At 35.0% G+C, this 26,721-nt stretch overlaps 1 protein-coding gene across 3 annotated transcripts in view; it reads left to right on the forward strand.

The window, feature by feature from the left end:
* PACRG (parkin coregulated) overlaps positions 1 to 26,721 on the forward strand; it is a 260,907-nt gene that overhangs the window by 11,054 nt on the left and 223,132 nt on the right. For all 3 annotated transcript variants that reach the window (XM_081943467.1, XM_081943469.1, XM_081943468.1), the window contains exon 2: positions 24,505 to 24,639. In XM_081943467.1, coding sequence (XP_081799593.1) covers positions 24,505 to 24,639 — 135 coding nt within the window. The remainder of the gene's footprint in view (positions 1 to 24,504; positions 24,640 to 26,721) is intronic.

The raw sequence follows: 26,721 nt of genomic DNA on the forward strand, positions 1-26,721 counted from the left end.
GCTATTGGCTTTGTTTAAACCTAGCAAAAGCCTTGGATGTTTTAGTGGCAGTGTTTATAATTTGGAAAAATGGCGCAATATGAAGAAGAAAAGGAACTAACATTGCAAAAAAATTATCTTAGAAATTCAAAAAGTCTTTATAATCATCAGAATTGAAAAGAGACTTGGAATTATAGATCAAAATACAGAAAGTACGGAGGGAAGAGTTGAGAATACTTATAAAACAACGATGAAATTTGAGGACAGAGTTCCAAAAATCACAGAGACATATGAAAGTGATAAGAAAATTGTTGACACTGATAGCAAATCAAGTGCGGAGGAAAATGATAAGTGCGAAATATGGAAAGATCGATGAACTGGAACTCTATCTCAGATGTCAAAACATAGATGAAGAAAGGGGAGAAAATTTGGCAGAAACAATGAGAGTAATTTCAGCAAAAGCACCAGTGATAACAAAAGTCAAGCTGATGAAAGGAACAGATGGTGAGTTTTGAATCCTTATAAAATATGCAATGAACAACAAGTTGTCAAGAGAAGTCCACATAAGACACATCAAGAAAACACTTAGAATACAGATTCTACAAATGGCAAGAGATATTGGACTGCACTATTTCTGGAAGGATACAGGATGATGAAATGAAATGTCACAATAAAATTTAGTTAAATGTAGTTAAACTTTGAATATTATGTGTAAGACAAAGTAATAATAGCTATAGTCAAATAAATGATCAATAATGATAATAAAGCATTTATATATACTAGATTGATAATTTGAAATTTTATACAAACTGTAAGTGAGGATGATGTTGAAAAGCCTTTTTTATAAAAGATAAATAATTCTATATAGAATAGAATATAAAGATGTAATATCATTGGATGAAATCAGGATCATGTAATGATGTAATATAAATTTACTTCAAATTTAATATGCCTCATATAAAAAGGATGGAATAATAGCTATGCTTAATGGATGTTTAACAATTATAACAATTTGTGTACATGTATATTAGATTGATGATACTAATAATGGTAAAAACATGGAATTGAAAATTATTAGAGAATGTTATCAATGCTAAAATAATAGAATGATTTAGAATAGGATATAAAAATTATTTATTATTGGATATATTGAAGATGATATAATGAATCATTATAATATAAATGGGTATATATTTAGAATACCTTGTTTAAAATAGAGAAACAATAGTGATAATCAAACAAATTATTATACATAATAATAATGTATACAAAAATATTTGATTGACAATATGTGATTTTTGATAAAGCTTAAGTGGTGACTATGGAAAGGACGCAGAAAGACCTTGTAATCAATCAACACATTGTATGCAGTTGAATAGGTTTTTATGTTATATGTTTTGTGTGTTTGTTTGAAAATAAAAATTTTATTTAAAAAAAGGAAAAGAAATGGATCTGACCACAAAAAGGAAGAATTACTTCTTACGATATGAACTCCATATTGTTAACATACTCCAAGACACCATTTGCCTTTTTACCAATTACATTACATGCCTGGCTCTTATTCAAGCTAAGGTCATAAGAACATGTACCGTATTTTACCGAGTATAAGACTCACCGGAGTATAAGATGCACTGGAGTATAAAATGCATCCTAATTTTGGGGGAGGAAAACAGGAAAAAAAATCTGCTTCTGCCTACCAGCATCCATTGGTAGTAATCTGGCTAGCATCCTTGCAGCAAACAGCAAATGTCCTGGCCAGGTTCAGCAGCCTGATTCAGCAGGAGCAGCTGATTGAAGGGTGGAATACCCCCCCCCCCAACCAGCTGTACCAGGCTGCAGGGATTGCCACAAACCATCGCCGTCTGTGTTATCAAAATCCAAATGGAAGTGAGGATCCCCGCCGCCTGGAACCACCTGAAAATGCAACACACAGAGCAGGTGAGTGGGGATACATTCGGAGTATAAGACGCACCCCCACCTCTTTTTAGGGGGGAAAAGGTGTATCTTAATACTCCGAAAAATATGGTAACACTGTTTCACATTAATTATTGCCAATCCACATTCTACCCCCACCCCCATGCTTCTGTCTTACATTTTTCCTTCCTGTATGAAGAGCTTCACATTTCTACCTGTTATATTGCATCCTATTTATTTAAACTATTGCTTAAGGCTTGCAGACGTTTCATTACCCAAACTAGGTAGCTGCTAGCACTAATGATATTACCTAGTTTGGGTAATAAAATGCTTGCAAGAAAACAAGCAAGCTCAGAGAGCATTAAGGACTTCTCATAAATTATTTGATCCACATGTACAACAATGCTTCTATAGACAAAAAGGGAAATCTATCTGATATACAGGCAGTTCTTGGCTTACAAGTATAATGAAGCCCAGAATTTAAATTTCTTTCCCAGAATCATCCTTGTGACTGGTCCTAATTTATGACTTTATGACTTCTTTTTGCAGTTGTTATTAACCATGGTAATTTATTGAATGTAGCAGTTGTTAAGTGAATTAATGTATTCCTTTGCTGGTAAAAGGCCAGAATCATAAATTGCAGTCACAAGACAAAGGAACATTACAACTGACTGTAAACTGAGCCTGTTGCCAAATGCCCGAATTATGGTCATGTGAATGCATGACTGCAGGTTGTGTGTGCAACCATTGGATTTCTGGAATTGGATCATACATAACCTTTTGGGGAGGAAGAAGGTCTGTCATAACAGTCCTTAGGTAAACTGATTGTTAAGTAAGTACACATTTGCTATTGGAAATCAACACGAGCTAAACGTCTTTTAGAAAGAAGCACCACATATTAATTTATGGTATTGGTTCACATTTTAAATGCTCATGATTAATAAAAATCCATGCGAAAGCATAGTTTAAACTGGTGAAAAGATAAAATGATTATAGCATGCAACAAATGTTATGAATTTGGGAAGAGCTTGATCAAGCAATCTTCTGCACTTTGCTTAAGATTGACTGTCTCACCTTGAACGAGAGAGCTGAAAGTCTACCACCAGTCAACCTGTCGTTGAGCCGATACATCTCTGATATAAAACCCAATTAACTGTTGAAGAAGCACATCCATTATCCTTCTGATTTTAAAATAGAGCACACATCAGCAAAATGACTAAAAGAAAGTACTTAAGAATTATGAAAGTCAAGGACTTTCATATCCAAAAGTCACAACCTTTTTTCCCTTGCACTTTACTGATTAATATTACGCTTACTTAAAATACTCCTTCTCTGTGTTCTCTTTTCTTCCTCTTTAAGTAAGCTAAATGGAGCATTGTTTGTTTGATCTCTGTTAATGTTCCTCTAATATATACTTAGTTAATTGGCTAAAAAAACCGCTAAGGTTCCAAAATGCTTCAATAATAGAAACATTGCTATCAGCTTGATGTGTGTTATATAAGTGTAGGTAACTACCTGTAAGATTGTTGTAGGATTGGCACGTAAGGATTTAACTTGAATGAATAGTTGTGTGATTAAAAACTATGAAATAGTCACTGAAAATATTTTTAGCAATTCCAAAAATTCCTTTTTTAGGGGAACCTCCAATTTTTTTAAAGTTTGCCAAGAAAGGGAAACTTCAGAATAGCAGCAATGCAATATCCAAATGCTGCATAATAAAGAAGCCAGGAATGCCAATATTATTGTAAAAGAAAGCCAATTTATAAGTTTTAAAAAAGGCAAACAGACTCCAACAACCAAATCAAATTATCTCCCTGCTGCTGATGTTATAACACAACAGTTGTGTTTTCTTCACCTTCAAATGAGCCTATCCATACTGCAAGCATGGCATCAAATGGCAATTCAAACAACAGAACTAAACTTCATTAAAGCAACATTTTCAATTAGTATAAAAGAACAGCAGTTCTAGTATATGACTCCATGGATGTGTTCAAAATATAATCCTGAATAAATGTTCAGGAAATATAATTTCATACAAATCTAGAAGTCACAAAAAATCCCTCACTGATCATTATACTTACATGTTTCTTCTAAAATTGGTGAAATTATTGAAGGATGAAGAATCTCTGATCATCCATTTAATACAGTGATGCTGGATATAAAATCAGAGCTGCATGTCTCCAGAAGCAACAGTTTGTAATGTATTTGTGTACTACTTAACAAATGTTAGAAAGTTTTCAAAGCAAAATAGTTCAGGTGCAAAAGAATTGGAAATAAAAGAATCATTTATGCATCTCAAAAAGCAGTTTTTTCCCTTTTCCAGTTTATATTTTCCAAGTTTTATTTCCAAAAACCCAGCTTTACTACCAAAATAGCATGCATAGAATTGTAGCCATTATCTTTGACAAGGGAAAAAGGATGAAAAAGTGAAGACTGTTTTGGTATAAAAGTTTATGTTTAAAACCTCAGTGTAATAAGTTTGGGAAGAGTAATATCTGTGCTATACAGACATTCAGATTTACTATAAACATGACAAAATAATGTTTTATATTGTCTGGTGTATAAGTAACATCTCTTCCCACCAACACTACACTATTGTTCAAAACAACATATAAAATTTGATGCCTTTTAACCAGTTATAAACACAGACTGAAGCCCTTTGTTTTAGGTCTAGCTTAACTTGAACATTGCAATCTTTTATCATTCCATGGATTTCCAATGAAAACAGTTAAGATGTTTTGAGGCAACAATGTGCTAGACCCTGCAAATGTACACATTTTATTTTTTTTCCTTGTATAACGTACAATTATTTTGAAACTTTTCATATTATGAGTGCAGTCTGTTTGGAATTTGTGATAACGATATCAGTTCCTCCATCAACAAGCTAAAGAAAATCTTTTTAAAAAACTATTAGAGTTAATAATCCATTATAAATTTCAGTAATTGTCCATGTTTAAGTGCAATTAAGTGTTTAAAAATATGGGAAATATTATGGAAAGAACAAAAGATATTCTTCCAAATATCATTAGGAATATGAAAAGAACATGTTCTTATACTGCAGTATTTCAAAGTGCCATAGAATATTCTGCTATTCTTCCAAAGCAGGCAAACCCAGATTTTCTGGGGCAGTTTATTGTTTTTGGAAATGAATATTCCAGAACAGTAAGTCCTTTCCTGTGAGAATTAAAGCACAGCAGTTTTGGCTTGGTCTTTGGTGAGAGAACCTGTTGCAATTTATAAGCCATGGTTTATTAGTTGGTATTGCACATAAATTTAACTGTCAAGCTCTTTCAAATAGGCTCAAACTAAGCTTCCCCAGCTGGCTATTAAACTCAAAATCTAAAATAGTTGCCTTTACAATTAGCCTCCAGTTAATGACCGCTCGTTCATTGACCACTTGAAGTTACGACAGTGCTTGTAACTGGTCCTCAAGGTTCAGGCCATTACAGCACCCCCTTGGTCACAGGATCATAATCTGGGTGCTCAACAATTGGCCTGTATTTCCAATCTTCATAGTATCCCACAGTCATGTGATCCCACAGTCATGTGATCACTTCCCTGCCAGTTTCCAACAAAAGCCAGCCAGAAGTCAGAAGTTGTGGTTCCATAAGATTCTCACTCAACAATCCACAGTGATTTGCTTAACAGCAGTAATCATGGATTGCTGGAACTAACATTGCTAAGTGACAGAGTCACATGATACACTTTATGATTGCATGATTTAGCAATAACAGAATAACAGAGTCGAAAGGGACCTTGGAGATCTTCTAGTCCAGTGGTTCTCAACCTGTGGATCGGGAACCCTTGGGGGTCGATCAACCCTTTCACAGGAGTTGCCTAAGACCATCGGAAAACACATATTTTTGATGGTCTTAGGAACCAAGACACCAATTTTATGGTTGGGGGGTCACCCCAACATGAGGAAATGTATTAAAGGGTCGCAGCATTGGGAAGGTTGAGAACCACTGTTCTAGTCCAATCCCCTGCTCAAGCAGGAATAGAAATTCGAGTTCCAATTACTGTACAAACAACACCAAGTGAACTTGGGGCTGATAAAAATTTTATAATTCTACTTTAATTCCAGCACAATATTTCCCTAATTTCCCCCTATGTAACAATGTTTTTGCTTTGCTTCTTTTTTTCTCATATTTTCTCACTGGTGGCGATAACATGTTCACCTATTTCTGTTCTGTTCTGAGAATGGCTTGACATTAATAGATTCATGTATTGTACAAACTTGTAGTTTGTTTTAACACTGTTGAATAAAAGCACTGACCAAATTGTTATATTGTATTAAGCCAAGGCAAAGTGTTAACAGTTGTGGTTATATTTTGGTGAATCAGCTAAGAGTTATCACCTATCTAATGGAAAATAGTATCCTTGACAGTAAATTAAGAACTATCCTGCATTGGATAAGAGCTCCCAAGGTAGGGATTAAGTAAAGAATGGTCTGTCTATAAATTGCAATGGTCATACCCTGTATGTATCATCGCAAGGTATGTATTCACAAGGTGTTATAGCTTATTGCTGTATATGAACCAAACTAAACATTTGATCTATAGTAGATTCAGAAAGAAAATATTTATCAATCTAGTCACTAAGAAGTACAAATATTTAGATGGTATAAGTGAACTCGTAATGTACTCTAACATTCATAATTGTGATTATGTATTGAAAACTTTTTTCAAGCCTTTGCTAAAGTTAGAGATCATAGCTACAAACACATTGTGGAGATACCTCAATTTCTGACTTTAATAAACCTTGCATCTGATTAAGTAAAATAGGAAAGAAGTAATGCTTAATAAGAAGCTTCAATACTATTCCCTTTAAAAGTGGTAAAGTGATATAAAATTAATGATTGCCTTTTACCCAAAGATACACCAGATGAAGCATGAAGCTGTAATGCAATATGGGTTAACTGCACATATAGTTTGGGTAGAGATTTCTATTGTTGAACAAACTATATCTGAATTTTCCTCAAAATTCTTGGAACCTATATGAATTCTTTAAAACTTCCCAGCTTAGTTCACAGCTATTGGATTTCTTGCTTATATTTTTGTGAATCACCTAAGAGTTATCACCTATCTAGTGGAAAATAGTATCCATGACAGTAAATTAAGAACTACCCTGCATTGGATAAGAGCTCCCAAGCTAGGGATTAAGTAAAGAATGGTCTGTCTATAAATTGCAATGATCATAGCCTGTATTCATGGACTTCAACCTACACAAATAAAGCTGTCTGTTAAATAGAATAAATAACAGGGAATGGATTTCTCAGAAAGCAATTTTATTAAGTCAGTGTTTGCCCTATCCAACTGAATGTGCTGACTTGGAAAAAGAGGTATAGCTTCTAAGCAAGCCCAGATCCCCACAAAAGAACCTTTTAACATTTGAATAGGCAACAATACTTCTAATGCTTTTTAATATAAGAAGGATCCTTGAAGTTCTCACATATTCTCAGAACAAGTGTTGTATGATACTGGACTGCTACTACTGTCAGACAGCTTGATAGAGACCAGTTGTAATCACATGTCAGAATGGGAGATGCGAAGAATAGATGCTGCCTAGGAAATGATCAGATGAGAGAGGGCATAGCCCAGAAGCTGCATAACTGGCAAAGAAAGACATTCAGAAAGGAGCCTCTCTAACTTAAAAATCGTTCTATCCCCAAATAAATAACTTCACCAGACTTTCTAAATATCCACTGTGAATGTTACAAAGACTTTCTCAGATACTGTATTTATCATCTCCCTGATTAAGATGAAGGTATCACCAAATTGTGAACGTAGATGGATAAGTTAACCACTTTAGCAAACTCAAATATAACTTAATATTCCCTGTCCAATCTTCTTTTCTTTGCATCCCTCTTTTGCAAAGAACATATGTTTATGTTTGAAGAAACCTCTGCTTGTTTGATAGATAGAGTTTGTGCATTTATATTTTGGGAGAATAAGCAATTTAAGGGTAAGCTAGAGAAGAAAGTGATGGCAGAAAAAGAAAATCTGTAATATTACCATGAGAAATAATTTTTTTTTGCACTATCTCATGAGAAACAGAGTGGTTCAGAAGGTATAGCTAAACTCATGACCAGAAGAAGCAAAGATGGTGTTAATAGAGGAAGCCCGGAAGCTGAATGTAATGGAAAATATTTATCTCCTGGAGAAAAGTGGTCGGAACTTAGTATTTGGAGGTCCAGGTCCAAATAGGGGAGGCGAGAAAATGCTGGGATTTGCTAGATAATGTCTCTTAGATAATGAAATAAGCATTAGTGAGGAAAACAGAAATAGAATTGGCTACATCACTTCTCTTTTTAAAATGCTGAGTGAAAGTTAATGCTGTTAGACCTTAATACAGATTATTCTTGAAAAGGAAAGCAGCTTGGCTTCTTCATATCAGCCCACAAGTGCTATATAGTATACAGCATCTCCTTTAGCAGAATGTTTTATTCAACATTAGGTGACTCCTGAGATGGAAATTAGTCCTATGTAGTCCTAAGTGTATTTGGAAATAAATTTGGTTGAATTAAATAAAATTGATTGCCATGCAAGCATGCTGTAGGCTTATAGTTGGTACTTATAGCATCGCTTAATGGCTTCCTGTTTAATGACATTCAAAGTACACAACAATGCTGAAAAAATAACTGTGTCCTCATACTTACAAACACTGCAGCATCCTGAAATCACAAGATTGAGATTCTGGTGCTTCCAGCCAGCTTCCAATAAGCAGAGACAATGGAGAAGCTGGCAATAAAACCACAAGTTGCACTCATATGATATCTCATTTAATAACCATGGATGATTCACTTAACAACCATGGCAGAAGTGTGACTATAAATTCTGGTCTCATTATGTCTTATTTAATGAACACAGATCATTTGCTTAACAAATGTGGCAGAAGTGAGACACATGGTGTCTCACTTAACGACTCTGTCGCTTAGCCACAGAGTTGCTGGTCCCCATTGTGGTAATTAAGTGAGGACTACCCATATTTCATTTCATCTCACTTCATTTTTATTTATTGTTTCTTTTGTGTTTTATATTTTTTTTGTATAAAAGTTTTTTATTTTTAGACAAAGACAAACAAAACATGAAACATAAAACCATCATCAATTACATATACATATAGCATGTCGTTTGGTTACAAGCATTTGTGCCTCACCGCTTTCACTTTTTGTGTTTTATATGATTAAAGACTATTCTTTTGTAGATTATAATTTAATACAGATAGCAAAGTATAGTGATATGGAACGGATCTTATGAAGAAAATGTATGTGATTCTTCCCCCCTCTTTTTTAAAAAAGTAGGCTAACAATAAGAAAAGATTGATATTTGGCTAATCTTTTACTGGTCCTTCATCTGTATTTTACTTCTGATACTGCCAGATGTAAAAAAAAACAGAGCAATTTTATTAGCCCTGGGAAGTACTTCATATTTCTATTTTATTACCTATTCCAAAAGCTGCAAAATATTGGACAATATTTCCTTGTGTCAGCAAATTTCTTCAGTGATCTCCTTTGTTTGAGTGATCAAAGCAAATGATGCATTTTACAGGATTCCGAGGTACTAATTTCTGGTGGTGATTATATTAAAATATGTAAAAACCATATAAACCTATTTCTTTTCTTGTATCATGATTTCATTCTGTGCTGCTATAAATTACTGGATGCAATATCTTTTCTATTTAAAGCCTCTGAGTAGTCTGATATATATCCTGTTATTAATAGGAATCTGGTATTTATGCATTTTCTTGAATGTGCGTATACCTTTTAGTGTTGGTGTTACAGGCAGCACGTACCGAATATTATTCATCATAAAAATAGCTAAGCAGGGTCAGACCTAGTAAGCACTTGAATGAGAAAATCCCAGGACTGTAAGCTAGATTTGAAAATCATAAAACCTTTTATAAGGCAGCTTCCTTATTTCTGAAAAGGAAACCTAAAAGATGAGGCAGGAGTTGGGCTCCACTTGGTGAGACTTTATTTTTTATATATCATGTTTCCCCCAAAATAAGACAGGGTCTTATTTTCTTTTGACCCCCAAAATAAACACTTGGCCTTATTTTTGGGGAGGTCATATTATTTTTGAGATGGCAAGCATGGTCACCTCATGGCTGCTACTGTGTTGCAATATTTTCAGGGAAGGTTTATTTTCAAGGGAGGGCTTATTTTAGTGCATGAGCTCAAAAGCTTGATTGGGCTTATTATCCAGGGAGGTCTTATTTTCAGGAAAACGGTATCTTTTGCAGTAGATCTCAGGATGGAGTATTGTCAATAAGACAGAAAAAAAGTCCAACATGACCATCATAATTATTAAATCAGCAATATTGAACAAGCTAAAATATGACAGCATCACATCTCTGCTTTGGAGAGGTAGTTTGATTCATCATATCAAAGTGAGACTAATGTCCTTTGATTGATCACCTCATATGGATGAATGAGGCTTTTGAGATACATAGAATGCTCATTTATCATTTCAAGCAGAACAGTGTGGTCATATTACTCCATTATTTGAAGTCAGGGCACCTGCTTTCTTCTCTTGAAATACTTTGAAAGGGCCTTGGAACAATGCACTCTTAAAAGATAGCACCTATCTGAAACTCTGCACATCCTATTAAACAGAACTGTTTATGTTGATCAAATCTTACATAAGATTATATGATTACTTAATCATATAATGAGTTGCTATTTAATTATGCAAAAACAATTAAACAAAAATGAAAGGAGCATTCTTTTTTAATGATGGCCTATTTGCCTGTTATACGGCTCTGCTTAGAGACCCAAAATGTATTGCTTTCTCAGAAATTTAAGTACTACCAAATACCGGACAGAAACCAAAAGCAAATTTACAAGATAAATAATATAGAACAAAATGAACACAAAGTAATCATGACATCTAACTTAATTGGAATTTTTACTGTGGTTACAGCAATATTCATTCTATGATCTTTACATAAAAAATAGCTTCACAACTGGTCCCAGTGCTTTCATTTATGTATAGGATTGCAAAGAAGTAAAACAATTCAACATTTCCATAAATATTTACTAGTATGCCCATAAGTGCTTTACAAAATTAGATTTCTGCAACTCGTTTTCCCAAATTGTTAATTTTTTATTTTAGGCTATGAATTTTGTGGCAACCTGTTCATGTTGGTTCATAACAGGTTGGTTGGTTTCAAGTTGGTTCATGACAGGTTTATAAAAAACAGTTTATATTACATAAGCCATATACTGATTTTATCAGTGATTAGGAAACTTTTTACCTTTCTGAAATTGCATCCTGATTCAACTAGGGTCTTTTCTACTGTATCACTAAATTATGTTCCCACAACCCAATCCATCCTAGTTTTGTTTCTTACCTAAAAAAGAACCATTTTTCTTGTGAGTCCTAATAAAGGCTATGATCTTATGGTGCTATCTTTATTTTAATGTGCTGTTATGGCCTCAGAATAGCAAACGTTTTTTAAGCAGATGAATTTACTTTGAAGCTTTTGTTTTCTAGTATGTACTATTACAGAATCATGAATTACCATATTTTTCAGAGTATAAGATGCACCGGAAAATAAGACGCACCAAGGTTTTGAAGAAGCAATTTTTTTTAAAGTAGATAGGTAGATAGAGGGATAGAGAGGGAGAGAAAGAGAGAGAAATACAGTAGGTAGGTAGGGAGAGAGAGAGAGCTAGGTAGGTAGGTAGGTAGGTAGGTAGGTAGATAGATAGATAGGTAGATAAAGGGAGAGAGAGAGAGAGAGAGAGAGAGAGAGAGAGAGAGAGAGAGAGAGAGAGAGAGAGAGAGAGAGAGAATAGGTAGGTAAGTAGATGTTTCCAGGTGTATTTATCCATGTGCTGGAGAAGGAAATCGCTAACAATCTGCAGCACCTAAAACTTTGTTTCTGCTGGCACAGCACTTGATCAATGTAATTCTCATCAATCAGTTAAAGAGCTTTCCAAAAGAAAAAAAAGTTTTTGCACTCTGCAAACCTCCCCAAAATGGCCTGTTTTTCACAAAAACGGGCCTGTTTTTTTTTAAAAAAATGCATGAATAGCCTTGTGGAATCTTGCAGAGTACCCTGGGGGACGGGGGAGCCAAAAACAAGCAAAAACTGGCCCATTTTTCACAAAAACGGGCCCGTTTTTTGTAAAAAAAACAAAACATGCATAGCCTTGTGGAGGCTTATAGAGTGCTCCTGGGGGCTGGGGGGGGGCAAAATCAGTGTGTTTTTTGCTCATTTCTGCCCTCCCCAGCCCCCAGGTGCTCTCTGAAAGTCTCCATAAAGGTATGCATGGCCATTTTGGTGAAGGGGCGGAGCTTCGTGAGGCAAAAAATGCTGTATTCAGTGTATAAGACGCACCCAGATTTTCAGCCTCTTTTTTGAAGAAAAAAAGTGCATCTTATACTCCAAAAAATATGGTAATAGTGCTAAGACCGATAGGATTTAACCTTAAGAAATATTATTTTCAATTGCATTAGGACTTTTCATTCAGGTTGAGTTAGGACTATTTTTAAGAATATGATCATCTAGTATAATTTATTATGAAGAAAATGTAGTTTATGAGATAATGGGATTTCACTCAAAGTATGGAAAGCGAATGAAGCCATGCATGCGTTTATTCATTTTATCACTTCAGAATATACTCGAGCAAAAATTATAGACATGATGATATAGGTGATAAATAGGTCAGAGACTAAAACACATGGGTTCCAGTTCCAGACCTCAAACTGTTGGAAAGTTTTTATTAGATGAAAGTCTTCTACTGAGGGGGGTGGGGAGAGAGTCATGAGGAAATTAGAATGTAAGAGCCAACACTTACTTGTAATAACAATCTCATCTCTCCAGTCATTAGTATTTAGACCCCGAAGTAAAAGTTTCATGCAAAGGACAGAATCTAGAGGAGCATTCCAAAAGCCATCAAACCAGTGGTGGGTTGCCAATTTTTTTATTACCGTTTGGGTGTGCTTGCTTGCATGCTTGCCCAATGGTTCTGCGCATGCGTAGAAGCATCTGGGTGGGTGGGCGGAGCCTCCCGCTGCCACTACTACCAGTTCGCCTGATCCAGGCTGAACCAAGAGCAACCTACCTCTGCATCAAACCCAATGAAAGCAGTACAAGGGGAAGAGAGACAAGGAATAAATCTAGCAGAAGTCGATTCTGCAAATCAACAGCAACAAAAATTAATTAACACTCATGTGTTTTGTTGTCTTAGCAGTCGGGAAAATCACTGTAACTTTTGTAACAATATAGGTGGCACAACTCACATTCTCTGGCATCCTGTACAGTTTAATTGAGGCCAGCAGATGATGTTCTAATCAAATCACGCCCCTGAGCTCTGTTAATATAACATGACAAAAATTATAAAGGAGCTATTGGTTGGACCCTCAAATAATATATTCCCAAGTTCTTTCAAAGTAATGGATTTGTTGGAGCCACTGTAAAAATGCTCAAAATGCAAGTGAAGGAAAATTCAGTTCCTCATAAAGCTCTAATGGAGTATGGAATTTCTCCCCCACCCCTATTCAGTATTAATTCAGTTGAATAACCCATAGCGAGTTGTCTTCAGAAAACTTTGCCCTTGGTTCATGGTTAAGTCCTTCCATGTGATTTTACAAAAGTAAGAGGCAAAAAAAAAAGAATTATTCCTATCATCATGGATCAACCTTTTCAAGGATCCTAGTATGTTGTTTGATCAAGAAATACAAGGCAGAACCTTTGATACTGGATGCTCATCCCACAGGATAACTACTATTTACAAGATCTGGAAGAAATGCATTTCTGTATATAAATAGGAGAGACTCCCAGCTTGGGTTGCATGCTCATGTCAAAAAAAGACACAAATTATACCCAAGTATCCTAGGGATGATAAAGAAGAATCATTTAATGAGCTTGTTGGATGTCTGCTCAGCAGGTTAAACTGGAATTAATTAAACAGGCATACCACAATCCAGGAATTTCTGATAAGGAGTTTTACTACAGGAAAGCAAAGAAGGCATGATGAGCGAATTCAAGGAATGTTGTGTATCAAAAGCAAGTGCTTTATATAGTGAAATCAATGTTCCATTGATTTTTGTGCATCTTTTCCCCTAGCCCCACTATTGTATGCAATGAGCTCTTCCAGGGAGGAGGCCTGGTTTTTAATCTCTCTTTTGTTTGGGCAATATCCATTTGTTCTCTTTCTATGCAAGAAATAACCCTCACACCTAATTACTTTATTATTAGGATAAAGAAGTCAGTAAAATAGATTTACCCCCTTTGGGGATTGACTATGTAATATTTAAATATGTACTTATAGGGCTCAAGAGCTGACTTTGTCCGAATGTTGTGTAAAAGAGAGAAATGTATTAAAGTTTATTAGATTTAAAGAGAAGGACTTTGTGGCTAAGTCACTCAGTGAGAGGCCTACAAGTCACACAGTGGTCTTTTAACATAAAAGCTGAAGGCCTGTTTGAGTCATATTATTTCCAGATATCAGCGTCTTATTTGATTCTAACACTGGTTTTCTGATAGCTTCAGAAAACCGTAGAATCCCAGCAATAAATATATCAATACAAGGAAAACTATTCTGAAGCATCCTCAAGCATGATTTATATCTCTACCCCTTCCCCTTCAGCCTGGGCTAGGACTCTAAATCACAAGGACTCACAAGTATATCATTTTCCCTAACATCCTGCAGATATCCCTGTGCAGAATTTTTTGTATCTCTAATTTATTTACTATTCAGTTATCATTTGTGTAGTACTATATTGACAAATATAGCAATCCAAATATACTTTTTAAATTACAGAAAGGAACATTAAATGCTTTGGTCTTGATCATTACTTTGTTCATTTTGTAATTTCATAAGATTTTTTTTCCATTTATATCAGTATAGATTTGCCTATTAATATTTTGCAGTTATCCATCTGCTGTAACACTTCAAAAGTTGCACTAACTTTAATGAGAAGATTTTTTTAAAGCAGCAGATGAAGGCTTGAAACAAGTGGGCTTGTTTTAATTGACAGCAAAAAAGAGCATCATTTGCATGAAACCAAAGTGCTTCATCCAAATCATTTTTGAAGGGTGCATAGCTCTTATAAAGCTTACACTTCACAGGTAGTAGTAGAATGAATGAAAAGACACATTTCTAAGGGGAAAAAAATCCTTCATTGTGTTGAAGCTTGAATTCTGTGAAGAATTTTATGATGTGTCAATGTCATATTTTTAAGATTGATCAGTTAAAAAGAATATTAGATGCTCACATTCAATGTTCATTGAGTGAAAGATGTGAACTGCAATCATCTGACAGGGAGAAAATCTCAAGGCTTTGTTTGACAATAGAAGCTGTTTCACTCTGAGGACTAGAAACAAACACTTTCTCTTTTTATGTAGTTGAAGTTTATAGAGGAAATTAACACATGGTAAGAATCTTCTTACTCCCTTTCTAACTTTTATGTGCAGTGTCAGGGGAAATTTCACCCTGAGCTAATGAGGTCTGGAATCGACGGCTTTTCCAAACAGCATATCCTCAAGAAGCGAAAACAACCCGAGAACATGTTCTAATTTTAAAAAAGCTTTAATATAAAGATAAGAAATAAGAAAATAAACAAATCTATCTAATTGTTACATTTTGGCAAGAACAAATGTTGTCCACCTTCTTCGGCAGACGAACAAAGATCAAAAGGGAAAAAATCTCTGGAATGTGTGTGAGCAGGCGCAGTACATCACTTGCTGATAAAGGCCTATGGCCTGCGCAATCACTCTTTCAGTTCAGCTAGCGAACAATTAACGCAGTGACATGCAGCATACTCATAAGTTTCTGGCCTTAATTGCTAGATTTGACAGAGCATTAGCTTGACTGAGACATATGTCAACCCACTGATCACTATATTTAACAGGATGGAGAGATAACTGTAGCCTGAAATTCTCCATAACAAATTATCCAAAATCCAACCTCTCACAGTCTTCACCTCATAGCCATTCTCTGGACCTGCTGTTGTGCTTGGAGTTTTGACAAGGTATTAAATAGTGGTGCATGGTACTTAAAAGTTCTAAAGTGATGGTTGTGTATATGACACAGAATTAAAATAAATATTGCATTTATTTAATCACTAAGTTGTTATATTTAGATACATTTTATTTTTTACCAGTGCTTGGTGGGGCATGTGCAAATTAGGATGATATTTCTCATTTTCAATCAGAAACATTAGAAAACAGATACTTGTTAACTTTAAGAAGATTCTCATCAACATCTGGTGCAAGCAAATATCCCATTCCCTTTTTGGCTTAATTTTTTGCAGGATTAGACAAAGCATTCCAAATACAAGATAGTTAGATGTGTCTTAGCCAAACTCTAATGAGATGACACCATTGGAAACAGGTATGAACCCGGGTAGTTCAGAGCCAATAGAGGCTGTTCAAAAATCTCTATGGGATGGAATTTTGATCCAATCCTAACCACGAGAAGGCTGCATATTTTTTGGCTTTGAAGTTCTACCCAATGTGAACTCTTTATAGCTCACTGACTGACAGACATTGAAATATGTGTGATGGCTCAGCAGTTAAGACACTGGCCTTATTGGCTTGAAAGCTGACAGCCCATGTTTGAGACCCAAGCATGGCATGCTGGGGTGAGCACCTGTCTTCATCTGGCTCCTGCCCATCTAGCAGTTCGAAAGCATGCAAATGCAAGTAGATAAATAGGTACCGCTTCAGTGGTGAGGAAACAGTGATCCCTAACATCATGTTGACTACATTGGACAACACTGGCTCATGGCCTTGAAATGGAGATGAATAAAATCTGCAGGGACTCCCTTTTTCCTTTCCTTTTCCTAAAATGTTATCATTTTATTTTCACATACTGTGTTGGAATAAAGCTTTAAATATTGTACTTTGGAGTCATTGCTTCTGAATCTAAAATAATCTGTGATCCAACCCTGCCGGGCTGGAATACAGCAATACACATATCAACATAAGGACCAGAATCAACATAAGGACCAGAATCATATCTCCAACTCCCAACCCAGAAAGGCAATCTAGAAAGTTATTGTGGTTAACTTACTATTAATATCTAGTAATGATCTTAGAAGAGAAGGTAATTATCCAGGTTGTTGGATCCAAATATGGCTTCTTGAGATATGGGCGAACCAATGTCTCTTTAAGGACTTCTGGTAGTTCCCCTTTTCTCAAAGATGGATTTCCTGTGACGGTAGAATCAGTCTCCTCCTTGGCTGTTTAGTAATAGGAACAGGACAGGAATCTAGTTCACAATTGGCACAGTTAAGATTGCAGACAAGTTTGTCTACTTCCTTGGGATTCACTGGCTGAAAATCCTCCAAATAACATCATATGATATAACTTCTGTCATCTTGATAGATTCTTCCAACTGGCTTCTAAACTGGAAAAGACGTGAACAATTCTATCCATAAAATGCTTGGCAAAACTATCACAATTTATACTGACTAGATCTTCTGGCCTATCTCCCATGGAAGCTGAGAGGGAGAGGTCCAGATTCTTTAAACAGCTGGCATTCCAATGGTCAGAGAAACAGTTTCTTGTGAAATAAAAGATATATGTGGGGAAGAGGGGATAATTTTCTAACTAATCGTTTAGGCAAAAGATGATTAGAAACTGGTTGGGGCACACAGTGTAGAAATGGATGTGTGCTGAAAACCAAGTGGGAAATCCTTCCACAGTGACCAGTGGTTTTTCTAATTTTATTTGGATGTTCCAGCTTTTTATATGCAAACAGGTTCTTGCATAACTATATTTCCAACTCCATTATACTTAATTCTACCATATATTAAGCAGGCAGAGGAAGAAGCCTGCCAAGGAAAGTGATTTTTTAAATCATGAAATAGATACTTTTAAAAATAAATATTTTTAATGCTAGGCTGGGATGGAGTGGCAGAGTTTTCTGTTGAACAGCCTAAATCACCAGCAGCATCTTTGCTAAGAGTGGCAAGGGAATTAATTGCTTTCACTTAAACAACAGAATTTCTTGGTGTGGCTAGATTCCCTTAAAGTGCTTTAAATGTATGCCTAGAAAGTATTTTTAAACTCTGTTTTACCAGCGATTTTATAAATGTTATCTAAACTGAATAACATATTTTCCCCACTCACCCCTGCAGTATCTGAAAAATACTGTAACTTTTAGATTTAAAGTTCATGCTGAAAATGGTTTTGCTCAAGTTGTATTCATAATAATGTTTTCATTTCATGTAAATGTTTCCCTTGCTTTGAAATGTGTAAACATTTCTGTGACTGTAAAATAATTTGTCCTAGAAACTTTAATTTGCAATTCTCAATGGAGTGGTGCCCTTCAGAATTTTCAATGACATTACTGATCTAATATGGACATTGTGATAGCTTAATAAATCCTACATTGTGGCACGCAAGAAAGAGAATTAAATTTAGAAATGAGAACAAGTCTAAGAAGAGAGAGTAGAAAGAGAACAGGGAGAAAATGGAGATGAAATAGGTTTTGTTCCTTAATTTTAATCCCAAAAGAAGAACAGGCAATGAAAATGGCCTATTTTAACAATAATGTTTACATAAAGGGGTTCTATCATTCTTTTAATCTGCTATGATCTGTGTATGTCTTCCTGCAGTAGCCATACAATATTTGAAAACGATTTATGTATGCATTAATGAGTTTCAGAGGAGTACTTCATACATGTTCTTATGAATTTTACAGCATCTCTTCTGCGGTATATTGTATTATCTTATTCTACATATAAATATTATGCCCTCATCTATTATATTCTTTCTAATATAGAAAAGGTGGTTGCCTTTGAATCAGTCCCTACTCTTGATATGTCCTTGTCAGAGGTGGGTTGCTGCCGGTTCAACCCGGATCAGCAAACCAGTAGTAGTGGCGGCGGGAGGCTCTGCTCACCTGCCTGGACGCTTCTGCGCATGCACAGAAGCTTCTGTGCATGCGCAGACACATTGCATGTGTGCAGATGCATTGCGCATGTGCAGAAGTGTTGCACACGCGCCCGAACCAGTAGCAAAAAAATTAGCAACCCACTTCTGGTCCTTGTGGTTGCCCCCAAATTCTATACTTTTCCTTTAAAGAGCTGCTTGGACTAAGATTAGTTTTGTTCTATGTGAGTGCATGTTTTACAAGCTTTAATTAGCTAAACTCTGTGCCTGGTTCTATTTCACGAGCAAGAAGAGTACTGTTTCTTTTGGCAGTCATTAAATGGTATTTTTTTCATTCAGAGCCATGTAATACTAACAATATCAACAATATTACTTGTGAGATATATCAATGTAGTCCCATTATTATTAAGGAAAGTACCCAGTAAAATTTCATATAGTTCATTTTCTGTAACTTTTTTGGGGGTATAGAATGACCTGTGTGCTGCTTAATTACTTAGAATTGTAAGTATTTATCCACTTCTAGGATTATCACAATTACACATGACCAATTATATTTCATTTTAATCGAATCAGAGAAAACAGGTTATCTCAGGCTATACTCCGGCAATCATATTCATGAAATTTTATATTCATTGGGTTTATTTTGAGTTGCCAGATTCAAATCTAGTGTAAATCAAGTCAGTAGGAACCAACCCTTATTTTTCCCCTTATAACGTGAATGTTTTTGCTTTTTTGTTTTGTTTTGCTTGCTTTGCATCATAACATTCCTACAGTCCAGCGCAAATTAATTTTAGGTTAAATCAATTGTACAGAGTGAATAATGATTAGCTTCATGGTTTATGTTTAATGCAGTTTTACTAAATAATAACTTTTTTTGAAAAAATATGACTAATAAAATTATGTTTTCTAAAGATACACCACTTTTTGTTTGATTTTTGTATGAACTGCACATTAATCTTCCATGCTGTTCCATTCTATGTGTAATTAATCAAAGGAGATTGATCTTGAAAAGATACTTAACTGTTACACAATTAAAGGATTTCAGATGGAGAAAAAGAAAATTGACTATAATAGTAAAGCCAGCAAAAGCAAATGAAATGTTGATTCATGACTAGAAACTTCTACAGATATGAATAGTCTGAATGGTTTGTTAAATTTGGCCTCAGGCGGTTCTTTGATACAAGCTCAGTACTTACACATCAGACAATCAGACTGAACAGCCTTTTCAGGGCTTAAAGAATGCTATGAAACAATAGGCAGTATTAAGTTTTGAAATGTGATTGATTGCTTCCTTTGTTGCAAGCATTTTCTGCTAAGCATTTTCCTGGTGACATAAACTATTTGAAATATTCAAGGGGAAAAAATAGAAATAAAGTTACACTGAAAATAAATGTTAGGTGGGAGTAATATTTGATAAGAAATCTATAATTATCCATGCACACTCATCAAAATGTTGAGCATACAAAATATTTTGCTATCAGTAGCCATCTGCTGCTGATTTACTCATAACAGGATTGGAGGCATACCGTGGCTTCACTGATGATGGAATGGAGACTGTGAGTGTGGATTTAATCTGAGAAGGGAGGGAAAGCTCAAGCACTCACTCAATAAGAAAATGCATGGAAGCTGCTGGAAAAAGTCAGAGTGCTCAGCCCGGTCCCTCTCCCTGCAGCAAGAGAGGTGTTTTACCTTTGTTATTTCAATATTAGCTTTATTTTCCACCTTTTAACCAATATTAGTCACCTGTTATTCTGAAAAGTCAGACAGGATTTGCTATTTTTTTATCAGAAGTGCTCATGAAAGTACCTCCCTCTTTTGCTGTAATGCTTTTAAAATATTAGGAATTACTCCCTTTGATTAACCTAGCTGTAGCAATATCATCTACAAGGGTAGATGGTATTGCTGCACGTATCTGTTCTGTTAGTTTTAGATAAGAAATTTACTAGGTAAGAAATTTGTGTCTAAAAGAAAACATAGCAAATTTACTTGGTCTACTAACCAATCAGTATATTAAAGCAAATTTTAATGGTCATGAGTTGATCAGAAAAAGCAGGCAGGTCTATGGTAGCTATGTAAGAGGAGTATAAGTCTAAATCTTTCAAATTTGGTGAAAGTCTTGTATCATAAAACATTTGTCTAAAACTCTTTGTTGCCCCTGCATAGGTCGTCTATGTCTCAGACCAGTTCTTCCCCTTCTCTTCTGTTTCTAAAACTAGCTTAAACATCCGTACAAAGCGGCTCATATGCTTATTTGAGGTAACACTTGAAAATCAACCCATTAGATTAAATTGTACAGTAGACATAAGAATTAAATGAGTTTCTGCTTGTTCTTTCAATTCATTTCACTTCTGTCATTTGTGTGAGATTTTCAGATTCTGGCAGAGACGCTAATTTCCAATAGATCTAATTTGCATTAAATGGAACGGCATTATAATTTATATTTTCCCATTGTGATGATTCACAAAAGAATCAAGTCACGCTCCTCTTTCTTAGCTGTGACTTTCTGCAAACTGAGCAGCTTAACTATAAACTGTTCTGCTTATGCTTTACAACATGCTTGGAAGTGTCAGCCATAATCCCAAACAATTTTTCAGACACCAAGAGTAGAGGCACATAAATATTATTTTTTGCTTTGTTCAACAAACTGCTATACCATCTTGCAAATTTATTCTAGAAGCCTTTTTTGCATTTTAAATACAATTTGTCATGGGAGACCAGTATTTAAAAATCTCAAGCCCCAGCACATTGAGTTAATCATATATTTCTGAAGCTTTCGTTTGAATTCCAGTTAACTTAATCATTATGTACCTGCTTATATCCTTATGCAAGAATATGTTGGTGGGATTATTACTGCATTAAGATGGGTAGGCCTGGGCCTTCCTACCTAATGAAACATAAGAAATATACTTCTGACCAACTTGATTTCTGTGGAGATGCTTTCCCTTTCCAGGCATGTTTATTTTAAGATAAGTACTGATATATTCAGTGAGCTTGCTCTGAAATGAATACACAGAAATTTGTAGTTTTAGCTATAATTACTTTCAAGTGGGTTGTGGGGAATGACCAAACTTTATTAACAACAACTGTGATAAAACAGATTTAAGTTGTCTTCAGACTTTGTCATGTATTAAATAGATTAAAAGAAATAAAAAGGAAATTATTCCATTAAAGGAAGAAAAGTCAATCTCTGGCACTGGTGTAGTTTTTGGCTGTTTTCTGGTATCGTTATCAATGTAATTTTGAACTGTAAGAGATTAAACTCATCTTTCCCAACTTGGTGTCTGTTGGATGCGGTTATATTTGGAGATTACTAAGCTGAAGAAGACCATATCAGTCACAAACATTGTTTTTGCCAATGGATTCTAAACCTAAACCAAAATATTAAAGCAATTCTTCAATAGATGTAATCCTAATGTGTAGCCTTATACTGCTCTTCCATATAAACAAGCAATAAATTACAGAAAAACCCATGAAATTGGGTGACAGCATGAAAAAGTTCCAGTCTTATTCTTTATTTTTGATTCCAGTCACAAAGTGAATTGATCCATACTGTGTTCCTAACTCACCATAATTCCATAGAATTTTTAGATGCAAAATGAATTCTGGAAGGCAGATTTTCCTAACCCCTTCTCTTTTTTCCCCTCCATAATGAAACCTTAATTTTAAAGCCATAGTTATAGCATCCAATAATAAACTATACCTTAGTATGTTTGTTCTTGTCCTCCAGATGTGTCTTTTGCTATTATAAATTAACATTCCCTTATAAGCAAACTAATAGTATATGATACTAAAGAAATGTCTTAAATTGATTTTATTATAATTGTGTGGACCTTATTTTCTTATGATTAGATACCAGTGGAGTCTTGATTGAGGGACAAATTCTGTGTATCTTTAGCATTCCTTATTTGTGTGAATTCTTCAAACCAGAAAATTTCTACTAGCACCTCCATTGTACTGTAACACACTACACATAATTCAATTTGACAGTATAGTTAAGACAATGAGACAAAATTGAATATGGTTAAGTTGAAAGCAAATAATTTTCATCCTATATTTAACAAACTTAAATATAGTGATTTCTGCCATTTATAAAAAGATCTTCTCTCTGTTAAATAATACTTATTTTAAGTAAATTACCTTTACAACCGGGTAAAACCACAGTGACAATAAGGTTCCATTTTGCTATAAAGCATTACATATCCACAAATCTTGTGCTGTCTAAATTTAAAATCACTTCCTTAACATAATGTTCCTGTGAGCGATTGTGGAAAAGCTGAGGAAGGTATGGAAAAGGATCTGTACACAAATATTTTAGTAGACATTACATCAGACAATCTCTGTTACTAATATGGAACAAAATTAAACATGACCACTATACTAAAATACCTGTTTGGCTATCTACGATGGAAGCATACATACACCCAAATTTAATCAACATGGAAAATATAGTCACATATAAAGAGTTATTGAACAGGCAGGGGGAGATCAAAACCAGATCAGAATTGACATCACAAGGAGTACAAGTAGAATGGTGGTCTTATTTACAGATACAATCAAGGTATGCACAGGATAGGAAGAACGAAGGTATTGCCAAAGACTGCACAATATTAGATAAACTTTTGATACAGACAGAAAACAGACTGATCAAAGTGCTGTATAGATTCTTGTTGGAATATAAACTAGAGGAGGAACATGTCAAAGAAACCATGGTCGCCTGGGCGAAAAATTTCGGTTACAATGTGGAATTGGCTAAGTGGGAAAAACTTTGGATACTTAATCAGAAACTAACATTGGCTACGGCGTATAAAGAAAATCTTTATAAGATGTTCTACTGATGGCATCTCCCCCCAGCACGACTTTCCAAAATGTTCAAAAATCTGGCCCCAAATTGTTGGAAGTGTAAAAAAACACCAGGCACTTTCTATCATATGTGGTGGACGTGCAATGAGGCAAAAAAATATTGGAAAATGATTCAATCATGGTTAGAACAAATGGTGGGAGAACAAATTATGTTTAAACCAGAAACTTTTCTCCTAGGCATAATACCGGAGGGGTTTAAGAAAGATAAACTTTATTTAATTATACATATACTAACTGCAGCGCGCATAACCTATGCACAGTATTGGAAAAAAGAAAACACACCATCAGAGCTAGATATAATCAGAAAAATATTGGCCTGTGCAGAAGCAGATAGGCTCACTCTTGAACTTAAAAATAAAGGGGAATCAGAATATTTTGAAGTATGGAACAGATTTTATGATTGGTATAAGACAAGATGACAAGACTGGAACAAATGTATATATTGTGATTGGACAGAAGGATAGACAATGTATTAAGTAGATTAATTGTTAACGGCTGAAACTAGCTGTACATAATGTGAATGTATGGTCACTCCGACTCCGCGGTATTGCATTGTTTTAAATGTAAAAATAATAAAAATATATTAAAATAAATAAATAAATAAATAAATAAATTTGGGAAATTGCATAATTTCTAATATTTTGATTTATTCCAGCCATATATTTAAATCTCTGTATCTCTTGCTTCTCTTATCTTTCTAAGCTACTTTACATGGGCCATGACAATTTCCACCAGATATTAAATGTGATAAATATTCCACAGTGAACACCGATAACAGCTTTAAACTCAAATATGAAGCATTTTGATGCCATAGACTCAATTAAATCACTAGTCTGAACACAAATGCATTTCTTAACATGCAATTTTTTGCATAAAGGTTTTTCTTTAACATTTTAGGTGAAGGGTCCTCCAGCTGCAGGAGCGTTTAAAGAAAGACCAACAAAGCCCACAGCATTTCGCAAGTTTTACGAACGAGGTGACTTCCCAATTGCCCTTGAGCATGATACAAGAGGAAACAAAATAGCCTGGAAGGTAGGTCAGGGCACAGCTGTGACAGGCAGCTGCACTTATTGAAGTGACAAATGTCATTGCCCAAACTGTTGGTTTATAAGTAAATAAACTGAAGTAATTTCTTAGCAAAAAGAAGACGGTGGGGGAAACAAGTCAGAGACCGGCCTCCTGAGTCAGCCATCTACCTTGGCGAACAATTAAATTATATGCTGCAAAAAGGAAGTTGACAGAATTGCTTTGCCTTAGAGAACTGTCTCCTGCTCAATTCATCTCTATTTTTATGAGGACCTGGCAACCCAGCCTATTCCAGGCAGTCCATCAAGTGATGGAAGTGGCTGGATACAGTGAGCAGCAGCCGCCATTTATCTCTCTCCTCTCCCCCTCCCACCTCCCCAATTTCACCTTCCTGCAGGACAGTTCCAAATGGAAGCTTTAATTACCTAAATGGATAGGTCAAGATTGCCTGCTCCTTTGAAATGCAGAGCAGAATACTAACGAAGGCAGATTCTCATTCCAGGACTTCACTCCCAGGCTGCAGCATATGTCAGACAGCGTAATCGCTGTCATACATGCCCCTGTTAGAGGCTGACCTCCACTGCTGAAACCATTATGGCTCTGACATCTCTGACAAAAGGTTAATTGGCTTCAAAATAAATGTATTGCCTAATGACTTCATTCAAATGCAGCCGTGTTTCTCTCCAAAAGGCTCAGTGATGTTATTTGTAAAACTTGCCAATCTTTGAGGTAACTAGAGCAGACTTTTAAATTTAATTTGAAAAATGAATGCCGATCTTTAACCTGCTCTTTCTATTTAATTATTTTTGTTATCAAAGAATGAATTTCTCTCTTTGTGCATATTATTTATTGCCTGGAATAAGATTTCTCTTCAAACTGGACAAAGATAGCCTGAACAGACATCGTATATTGGGAATAGTAAAAAGAAGAAGAAGAAAATAAAATAAAAAAGGAAAATAAAAAGAAACAGATAACCCATCCTTAGAACGTTTGAGTAGCTCATGTTGAAAAATAATGATTTAAGTTACCATAATTTAGGTCATTAAAATAAAAATGAATGTTGTTAGACATGATAATAATAATGATAATCTATAATTTATTTTATTAAAAAAATTGGCACCCTGTAAATGTACTAAGAAAGATTGCATCAAAATTTAAGGGATCTATTTCACTCTGTTCAATAACTTTTTGGTACATTGGTACTGGCCAACCACTTTTTGGCATGACATTTTCTAATAGAATATTATTACTGATATTTATAGATAAAAGTATAGTTTATTATATTTATATAAGAATCTTTATTAACTTTATATGGAATTTGTGATATTATTTTGTTTTGATTTTCCTCAATATTATATGCTTAAGGCAATAATAAATTTCATTTGAATTAATAGACATAGGAAAGAAATCACACAACAGAACAGATGGGCCAAAGTCCATCCATTACAAAATGACTTATAGGCTAACTTAAATAGATTTAAGTTTAATTATATCTATTTTTTAAAAGGTGACATGATCGAATATTACTAACTTGGGAATTTTAGTGGTAAAGATTTAGAAGAGAAAAGGAGGGAAATGTCCAGAAGTGTAATAAGTATTTTATTATTTTCAGTCCCTATTTTTCTGCTTGCATTTACTATATATAGTAGAAGATTTTTTTTTACCAAGTTCCAAAAACTGCATGATATCAAGAGAACATGAATGTTAAAAAGCTCCTGTAATTCCATCTATTTTTTGGTCTTTAGGTTAGCTGATGGCTAATAACAGCATAGACACCAATCAAAAGCCCCATCCCACTGTTGCTTTGCTATCCTTTCTCCTCCCAAAGCTATCAGGAATTTGTATAGGATATCTTGCTAGTTGTACAACGTGGCCTCCTGTGTAACTGGAAGAGGTCTGCATAAATGCACAACATACAAGGAGTCATGATTGGTAGTTTTCTGAGCTGAAATTCCAGCCTTGTCCAATATCATTCAGCTTATGAAAAGGCTCCTTTAACTGACATGCAGAAAACTCTTCATGCACTCATTCTTTTTCTTTTACTTTCATATTGTATACAGGCAGGATGAACTTTTTTTAAAAAGTTGG

The sequence above is a fragment of the Natrix helvetica genome, assembly GCF_964273705.1.
Source record: "Natrix helvetica genome assembly, chromosome: 2".
NCBI lineage: Eukaryota > Metazoa > Chordata > Lepidosauria > Squamata > Natricidae > Natrix > Natrix helvetica.